Source organism: Eurytemora carolleeae, unplaced genomic scaffold (genome assembly GCF_000591075.1).
Source record: "Eurytemora carolleeae unplaced genomic scaffold, Eaff_2.0 scaffold407, whole genome shotgun sequence".
In the NCBI taxonomy this organism is placed as follows: Eukaryota; Metazoa; Arthropoda; class Copepoda; order Calanoida; family Temoridae; genus Eurytemora; species Eurytemora carolleeae.
In genome coordinates this window covers 225,751-238,975 of record NW_019402188.1, presented here as the reverse complement: position 1 = coordinate 238,975, position 13,225 = coordinate 225,751, and the positions used below count along the sequence as shown (strand labels likewise).

General features: G+C 31.6%; 1 protein-coding gene across 1 annotated transcript; it reads left to right on the top strand.

Moving 5' to 3' along the window:
- The first annotated feature begins 4,208 nt into the window (after nucleotides 1–4,208).
- LOC111718221 (uncharacterized) lies at nucleotides 4,209–10,926 on the top strand. Its single transcript, XM_023493760.1, has 10 exons — nucleotides 4,209–4,290; nucleotides 4,387–4,434; nucleotides 5,420–5,474; nucleotides 6,759–6,830; nucleotides 7,588–7,711; nucleotides 8,284–8,321; nucleotides 9,191–9,234; nucleotides 9,387–9,466; nucleotides 9,922–10,024; nucleotides 10,441–10,926. The coding sequence occupies exons 1-10, from the start codon at nucleotides 4,211–4,213 to the stop codon at nucleotides 10,580–10,582; spliced, it is 786 nt and encodes a 261-aa protein (XP_023349528.1). The 5' UTR covers nucleotides 4,209–4,210; the 3' UTR covers nucleotides 10,583–10,926.
- The last annotated feature ends 2,299 nt before the right edge of the window (nucleotides 10,927–13,225 follow it).

The window sequence follows — 13,225 nt, the reverse complement described above, 5'->3', positions numbered from 1 at the left end:
AATCCCTCCTCAATCCCTCCTCAATCCCTCCTCAATCCATCCTCAATCAAACCTTAATCCCTCCTCAATCCTCCTCAATCCCTCCTCAATCCCTCCTCAATCCATCCTCAATCCCTCCTCAATCCCTCCTACATCCCTCCTCAATCCTTCCGAATAATTTCTCATGCTGAATCCACCTTGCTGAATCACCCCCTCAATCCTTTCGAGAGCTCCTACTGAATCCACACTCAATCATTTCCACAGTCCCTACTGAATTCACCCTCAATTGACATCCTCAATCCATTTAAAACCTTTTTCAAGAACTTTTTGATTCCTCTTTGTCCCTTGTTCAATCCTTAATTTAATCCAAAACTATATTTTAAATCTATTTTAAACCTAGCCTAAACATTTAATCCATATATCAATCACCCAGTTGGCAATCGTTCAGTACATTTATAAAAATTTCTTTAAAGAATAGAAAAACTTGGACTTCATATTCATTTCATCATTAATATTTGATTAAATGTTTTATCTACATCTTTGGCGTCATTTTTTACTGACAGAAACAATAAATACCTCACTCAAAGTGCTAATTGCTATGGGTGTGATTGTTTCATATTTATACTGGTAGGAATAAACAAAGAGAATAGAATATATATTAGAGTGGAAATTAGAAAATCCCGGCATGAATTTTTCAGTCCCTTTCAGCCAGAAAGGGAGTTCAAAGCGTACAAATCATGTAAATGTTCACAAATTATATGCAGTAGAGTACATTAATACAGTATGTTCCCTAGACTATCCATTTCAGTTTTTTAAAGCTGTTAAATAAACTTTATAAAATGAATTAGGTGAATAAAGACATCTTTTGATTTATAGTTATAACGGAAAATCATCGTTAATGTGAAATGATCATTGGTCAATTATGAAAACAGCCTATTTCATAATTTGGGTTTCTTTTGATATTAATTTTAGATTTTCTATAAAATGATGTTCCAGGGCCCAAAAGGTTATATAGCACAAAGTACACATGCAGTATGGAAACAGTACAAAAAAATGGCCGTTTTACACTTTTTTCTAGTAAATTCCACTCTAATATATATTCTATTCTCTTTGGAAATGAATAATACTGGAAAATAATATTGGCACAAAAAAAATACCTAAATATCAAGTTGAATGCAATTAACGGAGTTGAGTCTTTGCCACAAATTAAAATTTTCTAATCCCTTTATTTTTGCAACCTGATGGTGTGAACCTAAGATATTTCAAACTTAAAACATTGTATTTTAAACAATTTATAATTTAAAATATCTAAGACGACATTTGGTTGCAAAGATATAGGAGATATAAAATTGGAGTTTGTGGCAAAGACTCAATTCCAAATGTGATATGCCAATTTATCCTCAAAGAACTCTAACTCATATCCAAATGTAGAAATAAACCTTCTTTAAAAGATATGTATTTGCGCCCAAGTTTGTATTTGAATGAATTCCTATATTTCTGTTCACAACAATTAATTATGCGGCATTCAAACATGGCGACCAACTGTACAGTGCGCAGAGTGCCGCACATACAAACCGACCAACATTCTTTAATACAGCTCAATAATCACTTTGTAATGATAGGAAGGCATAAAAAAAACTTTGAATCAACATTTTGTTCTGCCGCAGGTGAAAGATATTTTTTATGTATTTTCAAATCGTTTGTTTTTGAAATTGCTCTATTTTTTTACATGTTCGATCTCTTGAAGTTGGTTGAATCGACAGGATTAATGATGATACGAGTTTGAAGGAGGAGGGGAGGTCCCTGTGTTTGAAGCTAATGGATGATTATGATGTTAAACGGTAAAGAAATTAGTTTTTTAAAGTCAGAAATTATGGTTAGAAATTTATCATCAATTCAGTTTTACAAAGCATAGCCCATTAAATATTAAAGGAATTGAAATATTTCATGTTTGTTACCTAGTTGTTATTGAGGGTTTTAGACTTTTCAGAGAGACCACTCACATATTGGGAACTTCCAAAATTTCAAATTAGAATTCTGCAAAAGTTTGGTTTTATTGTAATTTTTGATATTTATAAAAGGCAAAAACGAACCGTTTAAATACGATGGTGTATTTTCTCTTAGGGTCAAAATTAGGCAAAGTGTATGAAAATGAAATCTAAAAAATAGACAATTTTTAGTACTTCTCTGATTTTTGTGGAACTTCTTTAGTCAAAAACATTTCAAACGCGTATAAGAAACGAATCAAGCTATGGCCCATCACAAACTGTAATTGCTCAACTCACATATACCTTTATTACACAGAAATGTATGTTTTCTAGTATTGTTACTGGCATAAAAAGTAGCTTAATTAAATAAAAGGCAATTCAAATTGGCACAGTTTAAAACGTACTAATTTTTGGGGCAAAACAACAAATTGAATTGCCACAAACTCTGTCTATACTTAATTGGAACACCTCAGATATGTCAAACTATGAATTCTGTTAGATCAAATAATCAAGTCTAAAATTGCATGGATTTACTATACACCATCAGGTTACACAAAGTTATAGGGATTATAATTCTAGAAACACGACTATTAGACTCAAGTTATGACTTAAAATAGTCCCAAGAACATTATGTCGTCTGCCTATTCCACAGTACTTGGTGAAAATATTTGAAAATTTGGCTGATAATTTACCACAGTTTAAGTGTATAAATCTGGCTTAAGTTCAACCCCTAAACCTGAAATTATAAAGATATTAACCCACTTTAAAACTGTAAAGCAGAGATTTAATCCTTAAATACACATCTTTAGGGACAGTTTTATGCTAAATAGATGTTAAAACAAGCAGAAAATATGCCAGCTCGTGAGAAAGGACAATTAGGATCAGGGCTAATATATTTAAGCAGGATATACAGGGTGTCCCACTAATATATTTAAGCAGGATATACAGGGTGTCCCACTAATATATTTAAGCAGGATATACAGGGTGTCCCACTAATTGTGTCACTGTGTGGTTATTGTTTCAAGAATTATAAAGGTGAAAGTAGGTTGATGAGTGAATGTCACAAATAAATTAAAAGTTCAAAGACGACTGTCAAGTTGTCTCTGGCATATTTCGTGGGACACCCTGGATTTAAACGATGGTATATCGAAGTCTTGGGTATGGGATCAATCAATTTAGAGATTTTAAAACAGGACTATTCAATTCAGTGATTTTGTGTTTCATCTATTATATTAAATGAACTTACCTAAGCATGACCTAGCATCATGAAGGCATGCTGACGGACGTGATCTCTAACTCCATTCATGGTTTTAGGGTTGTCATATTAAAGAGATTTTTAACAAGAGATAATTTTGACAGTTCTGCTATAATTTAGAGATTTTAAGTCAAGACTTTATCTCTTTCAACCATATTTCATTAACCTGCTGCACTGCCAATGAAATAATTCTTAACTTTTTTCAAATTATCTGAACAATTCAGATAGTTTTTTATTAAACCATGTCCAATTGTCAATTAATATAGTGTGCAATCGATATTAAATGAAACACATGCAGAAAGCATAATTTAGAGAAATCTGGAATTTGAAAAAAGTGTAAAACAGCCATTTCGTTGTACTGTTTCCATAATGCAGGTGTACTTTCCATATTTGTGCTATATGCCCTGGAACATTATTTTATAGAAAATATAAAATTAATATTATTAAAAGAAAACCAAATTATGACATGGTTGCATAATTGACCACTGATCATTTCACATAGACTTTATGCCTTTCACTTTACAAATGATGATTTTTTATTCACCTAATTCATTATAAAGTTTATTTAACAGCTTTAAAAAATTAGAAATTGAAATGGATAGTCTAGGGAACATACTGTATTAATGTACTCTACTGCATATAATTTGTGAACATTTACATGATTTGTAAACATTTAACTCCCTTTCAGGCTGAAAGGAACTGACAAAATTCATACCGAGGGATTGTCTAAATTCCACTCTAATATATATTCTATTCTCTTTGACCAAACCTCAAGCTTTTGGAATAATTTCAAAACAGGGGATGTTGATTTCTACAAAAGTACGTAAGGGAGGGGGGATGATAATTTTTTTTTCTACCTGTAAAATAAATGCTGGAACATGTGTGTGAGAAATGTAAGACTGGTGGGAGGGGATGGTCCATACCATCCATACCATCCATACCATCCATACCATCCATAGAAATAATAAACCATATTTTTCAGTTAAAAATGAAGTTTCTATTATTAAGTTTAGTTGTTTTACATCAAGTAAATTCACATCAACTTGAATCTACAGCCAGATTTTTAAGGAATCAAATCAAATAACAAAAAAATATTTATATTTAATTTATGTTAAATAATTATGCTATAAAGTTTAAATTATTTTATTTTGATATGTTTAACAGTTTGGTGGATTCATTATACCCCCTTCAATCTCCAGGAGTTTTATTAAGGTAACAATAAAAGAATTAACTGAGTCTTTGCCACAAACTCAAATTTTTTATCCCTATTTCTTTGCAACCGGATGGAGTAAATATTTTTTATTTCAAACTAAAATGTTTTGATCTAAGAGAAATCATAGTTTGAAAATAACGGGACATCGGGTTGAAAAGATAAAGGGATTAGAAATTCTGAGTTTGTGGCAAAGATTCAATTCCTCTAAAATAATAATATTTAAGACGAAAACTGAATAAAAAGGTAACTTTTAATACAAAAGAGCAGTTTAAATCTCTGCTTGACCAAGAGTTCAAGGGAGTTTGGCATCTGATAACAGATGAGAATATGATTGCCGGTCTTATAAACCCATTTTAATTCACATAGATTCAGATTACATTCAAGCGTTGAGCTAAAAAACACCTTAGCTTTTCCTTTTAAAACCATTAAGCACTTGTTTCCAGCTTTAGTTTAAAGGGAGTGTCTGGCTATACATGGTAGTTGAGCTGGGTGTGCAGTATTTCTATGCTTTAGTTTAAAGGGAGTGTCTGGCTATACATGGTAGTCGAGCTGGGTGTGCAGTATTTCTAGCTTTAGTTTAAAGGGAGTGTCTGGCTATACATGGTAGTTGAGCTGAGTGTGCAGTATTTCTAGACAAAATAGACAAAAAACTCTACCTACTGCACTCTCAGCTCAACTACCACGTCTAGCCAGACACTCCATTGAAAAAGAGTAATTGGAAAATATATATATTATGTATACACCATTGAAAATAACATGGATATCTTCGACAATCTACATTGATCTATGGGTGACACACGAAGGGGCTTAAAACATATTTTTTTGGGTGCATACTGCACAGATTCTAAGGGTGATTTAACCCAATATTTTGTGAAATTTTAGGTTGATCGAATAGGTGATTCGGTTAGATGGCCACAATTCCAGACTGTATGCAAAATTTCAATGTGTATCAATAAAATGCATTTCTAAATTGTGTATTTTTAGTGGCTTAATGGAGGAAATGGGTCGAGCAAGAACATCTTATACTGATATGTTAAAGGTATAGTTTCTATCTTAAACATTAAAGGGACTGTATGCGTAAATGACCCTCCATGCAAGGATGGCAATGCCCGATCTTAAAAGCTTTGTCTAATAATCAAATATAATTTAGAAGTCAATGTTATCATTTTCAAAACTAATTATTTTAATTGTAGTTTCTCTATAACAGAAGTGTTTGCGCATTTCTACTGCGGGAAAACAAATAACTCTTTAAACCCTACAATATTCCCATATTAATGATCAGATAAAGGTTTCAAGGGTACCGTTGTTCATCGAGCATTGTCATCTTTGAATGTGGGGTCAGTCAAATAACAGAACCATTATAAAGAATGTAGTTAAAAAATAATTAGTTTAAGGATACACAATCAATGACGTCAAATTCGGTTTAATTTAGAAAAAACAGATGGTTTATATTTTATAAAGTTTATTGTTGCATGTTTGAATGCATTTCTGCAAAGTTTTAAAGGGAGTGAATGCAGGTTTGTAAACAAAATGGAAGCTACTGAAAACTAAAGAAATGAAAATTATCTGTTGTTGATTGCCAATTAATGTTATATATGTTACCTGATTACCATTTCAAAGTACAAAATTATTTTGTACCACTTTTCCACTATAGTTTCAGTAGAAGTAAATATTTACATTTACTGATAGCACCGATTAAAGGATTCATATCTCTTATTGGAAGATAAGATAGATAGAAAGATAGATGTCACCGCCATACTATTTCTATTGGTTCAGAAGAGACACCAAACACATGAATGAAACCTGATTGGATCAGACGCTTATGGACTCGGCATACAGGAGTGTTTCAAAAATCGTAAAATCTCCCGTTAATCATTAGTTTTACCCTCTATACATGCAACTCCCAGGATTAAAACAACTCCAGAATAATAAATCCTAGTTGCAGAGTTGATTAGATTTTATAATTTTTATTCGGTAATTATAAAGATATGGATTAATTAACCATTTGTTTAATTTTGCTACAGCGTTTATCAAAACTTAAAAACTGAGGTTGTAAACTTTATTCTATTTTTGCTAAAATATCATTAAAACTTAAAAGACAAAAATAGTCAAGCTTAAACTTCAAGAAGCAAAATCAAATTGTCTAATCCCTATATCTGTCCAAACTGGTGGTGTTTTATTTTTAAACTTAGACTATTTGATCGAACAGAATTCATAGTTTGAAATATCAGACGTCTACAATATCAGATTACATAAAATAGAAAATCAGGATTGTTGCAAAATCTCACTTCCTTTAGAGAGTTTTAGAGATCTTGTATTTTAGGGAGGACTTGACGCTATGGATAGAACCGGAGAGCTGGATACCGGATACGGAAACGGAATTATCGAACGTGTGGTAAGCATTTTTCATAATTATACAGTTTTACATTAATACAATTTTGAAAATATTTAAGATTATCTTTACATAGGACTGTCAACGAAATCCTAAGTAACTTTTACTCTAAGAAAAAAATCATCACTTAATTCGTTTTGCAACTGTAATACAACTCTTGTCATGTTCTTGCTATAGAAAGCAACAAATCTCAAAAGATACATTGGTCGGCGTTTACTTCGATACAACGAAAACGTCATTTCTATTCAAGCTTTTATTTCTAATATGCTTCTTTCAAATTATAAGTTTACAAGTAAATAAAGGTAAATTAACTGTTGATAGCTTTTATGTTTTGTTTTCATGTTAATGTGTATCCATGCTGTTTGCAAGCTTTGTAGAAATAAAAATTTTTAATCGAACGTCGTCTTCATTGTATTGATATTTGAGACGAGGACTGTATGTTAAAAAAGATGCGGTATATAGCAGAAAATTTTTTTTAAGTAAAACAGCCTGTTTTTTTATGAAAGGAATTGAGTTTTTGTCACAAACTAAAATCCCTGTATCTTCGGAACCTGATGGAGTTAAACTTTGATTTTCAAACTTAGATTATTTGATCTAACAGTGTACTTAATTTCAAATATATAAGGTACAAGAAATTGGGTTGCAAAGATATAGGGATTGGAAAACCAGAGTTTGTGGGAAAGACTCAATTCCTTTGTTTCAGAACAAAATACGCCAAAATTTAAATAAAAACAATTTTGAAAAACCAAAATATTTCCAGTTGACTGCTGTGATGTCAATATTTGGCATTGAAGAGACTGCTATGGGTCGGATGGCTATTGATATTCTAGCCTTCCTGGGGGAGATGTTGGCAGACTACCTGGTCGGATCTACACAGAAAATAGGTAACATTAAAACACCAATATATATATATATATATATATTTATGTGGGAACCAGAAAAATGTAGAATATGAAGACGACATTTAAGCAATTCTTATTTAGGTGCATTTAATGTTGTTACAGAGCAAATAGATTACGTAGTAAATTATTAAATAAGTCTCAAATTGAGTCGACATCCTATTCCAGACTTTTGTAGTTATCACTGTATCTGCATCTTTTGTATCACTGTATCTGCATCTTTTGTGGTTCGCCACGAACAATTAGTAGCTACGTACAAAAAGTTGCTCTCGTAGGATCGTAGAAATTTAAGTTCGCTGTTTTTCACGGATAAAGTTTCCACTTTTGTATGAAAATACGTATTTTTTTATGAATTGATTATTTTATGAATCTTTGTATTGAATTTTTTGCACGTAACGTAAAATAAGAGTCTTGTATCCAATTCCGTCTTGCGATTACCGACCCAAATTGGTCCAATTGGAAACCCTAAATCAAAGTCTTTCGCACATCACATTAATTTTGCTATGCAGAAAAAAGAACATCTATCATGTTTTTCAATTTAAAAATCTTGTTTTTAGAAGATACAGTGTCTCAATTCAGATCCCTCGCCCAACAGGTATACAAGTTTTTACTGTAACACTGAATATGAAATGGTGTTCGTTCATGTTAAAATACATACCTTTTGTTCGAAATTAATTTGAAAGGGTTAGGGATTTCTATCAGATTTGATATTGCTAATAATCTGTTTTTAATATTAAACGTAATGTTAAGGAATTGAGCCTTTGCCAAAAACTCATATTTTCCAATCTCTATGGTCAGTTTGGTCAGTTCGGTCAGTTTGGTCAGTTCGGTCTGTTTGGACAGATGGTCAGTTTCGTCAGTTTCATCAGTTTCGTCAGTGTCGTCAGTTTCGTCAGTTTCGTCAGTTTCGACAGTTTCGTCAGTTTCGTCAGTTTCGTTAGTTTCGTCAGTTTCATCAGTTTCGTCAGTGTCGTCAGTTTCGTCAGTTTCGTCAGTTTCGTCAGTTTCGACAGTTTCGTCAGTTTCGTCAGTTTCGACAGTTTCGTCAGTTTTGTCAGTTTCGTCAGTTGGTATAACGAACAAAATATTAAAAATCCTTCGACCGAACTGTTCCGGCTTCCACGGCGTATCACAAATTATAGAACAATGACATAAAAATTGCAACAAAAAACAACTGTGATGTTCCACTAACCATAACAGTTAAAAGAAGACTCAAAAGTCCTTTTTACCTTTTAACCTATTAAATGACAATATCAGTATAAATAGATCGAAAACTATAAGCATTCCACAATGTGAGTTTTCTCAAAAAAGCTTAAAAGTCATTAAAACTTTGCATTTAAACAGCAATCAACGATCAACCAATGCCTTTTAAATCGTCTCTCAAATGTCATGTTTAGTTATACTACTACTATACTATAGTAGAAGTGTGGTTTAATTCTTTTAAATTTTAATATATATTGGTAGGGGGTGATGCCTTTCATGGCTGAACTGGTTGACAAGGCTCAAAGGTAATACTTTTTATCTATATGAAATAAATAATTGGTTTATTTTCAACTTTTATTATTTGAAAATAATGTAAATAGTTATTCCTATCTCTCTTATTTTTTATAATTCTAGAAGGAATACTCTTTACACATTCTATCATTTGTTCATATTATAGACGAGGTCGGGAGATACAGGAGGGATTATTAAATGAAGAATTAGTGGATAATATGATTGAAACTCTGAAGGATAATACAGGTGTATATTCTATAATATAAAGTGGATAATATGATTGGAACTCTGAAGGATAATACAGGTGTATATTCTATAATATAAAGTGGATAATATGATTGAAACTCTGAAGGATAATACAGGTGTACGTGTATATTTTATAATGAAATACAATTGTTTACGCCGAAATTTTCGGCTCTTTGTGTTTTAAAATGTTCCTGCAAATAGCGTAATATTATGTGAAAGCAACTATGCAATTTGCTTAAAATTTTATTATATGCAATTTCGCAACATTTGTGCAAAATTGATTTTCGAATAAAACATCGCAATTCCACGCTAAAGTTTGCCAAACCTCGAGCAAATTGCTCACGATGGAAACTGTAATCTTCAAACATAATGGAGATATTCTTGTTTTTCTATCTGAAAATTGAAAAAGTATAAAAATGCCGAAATTTTCCTTATTGTTAATTACGTTTATCTAGGGAGCACTACCTCTTGTGTACAACTATTCCTGTGCAAGATGGCACCTTTCGTACAAAGTGTACAGAAGGCTGTAAACAGTACTTCAGAAGAATTTGAGTACAGGTACAGAAATATGAACAATTATATATTAATATTTTTGAAATAATTTTCATTGTCAATTCTAGGATTTTATGATTACTCTCAAAGAAGCCTTAATTGTTACAGAAAATCACAAAAGCAGCTTCTGATAAATGCCTAAATTATTGTTACATTGAAATCCATAAAACTGTGGAAAAGGAAAACGACATTTAAGTTAGCATACATGTGTTAGATATTGTTAAGAAATGTCTGAAAGATAATTCCAAGCCAAGTTCAACGTTTAAATTTATCTAAAGTTTAAAAAAGTTCACAGAATTGTGCCAAATTTTTGCTATTTGTGACAATCAGAGGCTGAGTTCTGGGGGCCCACAGAGGAACAACGACTTCTTTTGAGTTTAGGTAACCAAAAAATTCCATTTGTTAGCGTATGATTGTTTTAGAAGTATGTATGGTAGCAGTGTAGCGATGGTGGGAAGTATATGGGAGAATGCGCCCAATATGGAGGAATTCAGTCAGCTGGGTCACACGTGCCAAAACCGGTTTCCATCATGTCAGCTGCTCGATTTTGGAAATCATTCATAGAAAACAAACAATATGGAAACTTTATGGATTTAATGCTGTAATCATTTTCTAAAACTCAAATCTTGAAAAATGAAAAATTAATTATCTCTTCCTCATCAAAAGTCACACGAATTTGTTTTAAACTTTTGAAGATAAAAAAAAATCCTTTTGGGGTTAATATTATATAATATATGATATTATTGTATTTATATCACTTTGTTTAAATTGACTATAGAAAATTTACCAGCAATGAATCATATAATAATAAAAATAATTGACCTAAAATGTCTTCCAACATATATTGTAAAGTTAAAGTTGCAATGATTATATCATGTGTCTAGTATCTAGCTAGATTTTAAATTTATATAATAAATCACATTAAAACTGAATTTGATTGACATTGATTTTCAGGCAAAAAAACATGAATAAGATAAGGTAAAAAATCAATTGATAGATAGATAGGCATTTGATAGATAGATACATACAGATAGATAGATAGGTAGATAGATAGATAGATAGATAGATAAATAAATAGATAGATAAATAGATAGATGGACAGAGGAATAGATAGATAGTTCAATAGATAAATTGACAGATAGACAGATAGATGGATAGATAGATAGATAGATAGATAGATAGATAGATAGATAGAAAGATAGATAGATAGGGGAGAGGAAGTAAGCTATAAACAATAGTGTTAATTACTTCTCTTCATTTTTACCACAGTAAAGAACAGAGCCAATAAAAGGGTGAGATGAAGTGTCACACACACTCATCTCATATGAGGTTAAAAAGGTACCGAACCGGTTTGAATCGAACTTACAACTCTATAAATAAAGAGTTAATTGCTTTTACGTTCTCAGCGCGCGGTCCTATTAATGGGAAATTCCAGAATAATGGTTTGGATGCATGAAGTTGTTTTGTTTCTCAACTCGACGGTTTTCCATGGACAATACACTACAGTTTCAGTAGAAGTAAATAGTTCCATTTACTGATAGCGCCGATTGAAGGATTTATATCTCTAATTGGATAATGAGATAGATAGAAAGATAGATGTTACCGCCATACTATTCCTATTGGTTCAGAATAGACACCAAACACATGACTGAACCCTGATTGGATCAGGCGCTAATGAACTCATCATACGGGAGTGAATATGCGCAATAATTGCGCAAAACTTGATCTGTAAAAATTCAAAATTTATTGTATATTGGTATATAGGACTACAAATCATTTTCAATGTCTCTGTTGTGATGGGTATCAAAGGAATAATTCAAGCTTTCTCAAAGGCTGGCTAGTGTTTAGATCCCTGACATATATAAAAACATAGTTTTATCATTATTTGAAGTAATTTTTAACAAAATTTGGCCAAACTTTACTTAAGATTGAATAAAATGTTGTTGCTAATGGAAACCCTAGAACTTGTCTAATTTAAGCAAAACAAAGCAAGACTGAGAGCCAAGAAAAAAATAAAAGACTGGAAACTGTATTTTAAATGAAATCATTTAATTCTGCAGAAAAACAATATTTATGAATTAAATTTTTTTTTAAATCACAATATATAAAATAATATTTTTCGTAGCAGGCGGACTCAATAGCCTGGGTCTGTTTTAGCTAAGCCTACCTGTTACCCAAATTCTTTAATTGATTTATAAAAAAAATTAAAAAAGAAACATGCTAAAAGATCTAATGATTATTCTGGTTTGTATATAAAGGAATTGGATTGGGTCCTTTCTATATTCAACTATAATTCTTGTTGTACTTTTTCTTTTTTATTGTCTCAGCACATGTTTGTGTGGTAGGTAAGGGTTAGATTAGATAAGATTAGAACCTGAATTCGTGGACTGATAATTTGAAAATAATCACCTTGTCATAATTTACAGGAATTTCAGGGCAACATTGATTGAGATTATATTCTTTCAGAGTCAGCCAGTGTAGAAGTCAGTAGTCACCATTTTGTTTATCCTTAAAATATCAAATTACAGTTAAATATCCATCAAAAGAAAGACGCCATGCTTGTATTTTTGTTTAGTAAACATGTGTAAACACCTTGCAGATATTTAGAATAGAAGTTTTACAATTATTTGAAACTACAAAATGATATTTAACAACGAAAAACAAAAATTATCAGCGATGGACAAAAGTAAAATTATTAGGAAGTTTCAGAACAGAAATGACTTTAAAGATCAGAAGGACAATCCAATAAGTTTTAAAAAATTAACTTATGAACCGAAAATCTAAAAAATGTTTACTTACTTCCTGACAAAACCGCTGAAGTTGCGTTTCTAAAATAATAAGTCTGACCTTTACTTTTCCTACGTATATCTTACAATCATAGATAAATTTAAATAACAGATATGACACTTGAAGTCGTATTTCAAGATTTAGGGGTATTTCGTTCACAATAGCCCTGAGAGGTTACGCACATGCTGCGTAGAATTACAAGAAAGTGAGAGAGCCTGTTCTACGCAGACTGCGCTAACTCCTTTGGGCTTCTGCCTGATAAATCTTGTAAGGATGAAATTTGGTGTCCTATCTGTTATTTCAATTAATCTATGTTTACAATTCAATAGGGCAAGATAGGGATGAACGTTATGAGGAATCAATCATTGTTTTTCTTTGAAGCTGACGAAATTTGAGCCGAAGTAATCATGTAAGATGATT

Excerpts from the sequence above, each read along its gene's own strand:
- LOC111718221 (XM_023493760.1), top strand. The coding sequence starts at position 4,211 with ATGAAGTTTCTATTATTAAGTTTAGTTGTTTTACATCAAGTAAATTCA. Across the intron at positions 6,831-7,587 it reads ACGGAATTATCGAACGTGTG|TTGACTGCTGTGATGTCAAT; the intron begins GTAAGCATTTTT and ends AAATATTTCCAG. Across the intron at positions 9,467-9,921 it reads AACTCTGAAGGATAATACAG|GGAGCACTACCTCTTGTGTA; the intron begins GTGTATATTCTA and ends ACGTTTATCTAG.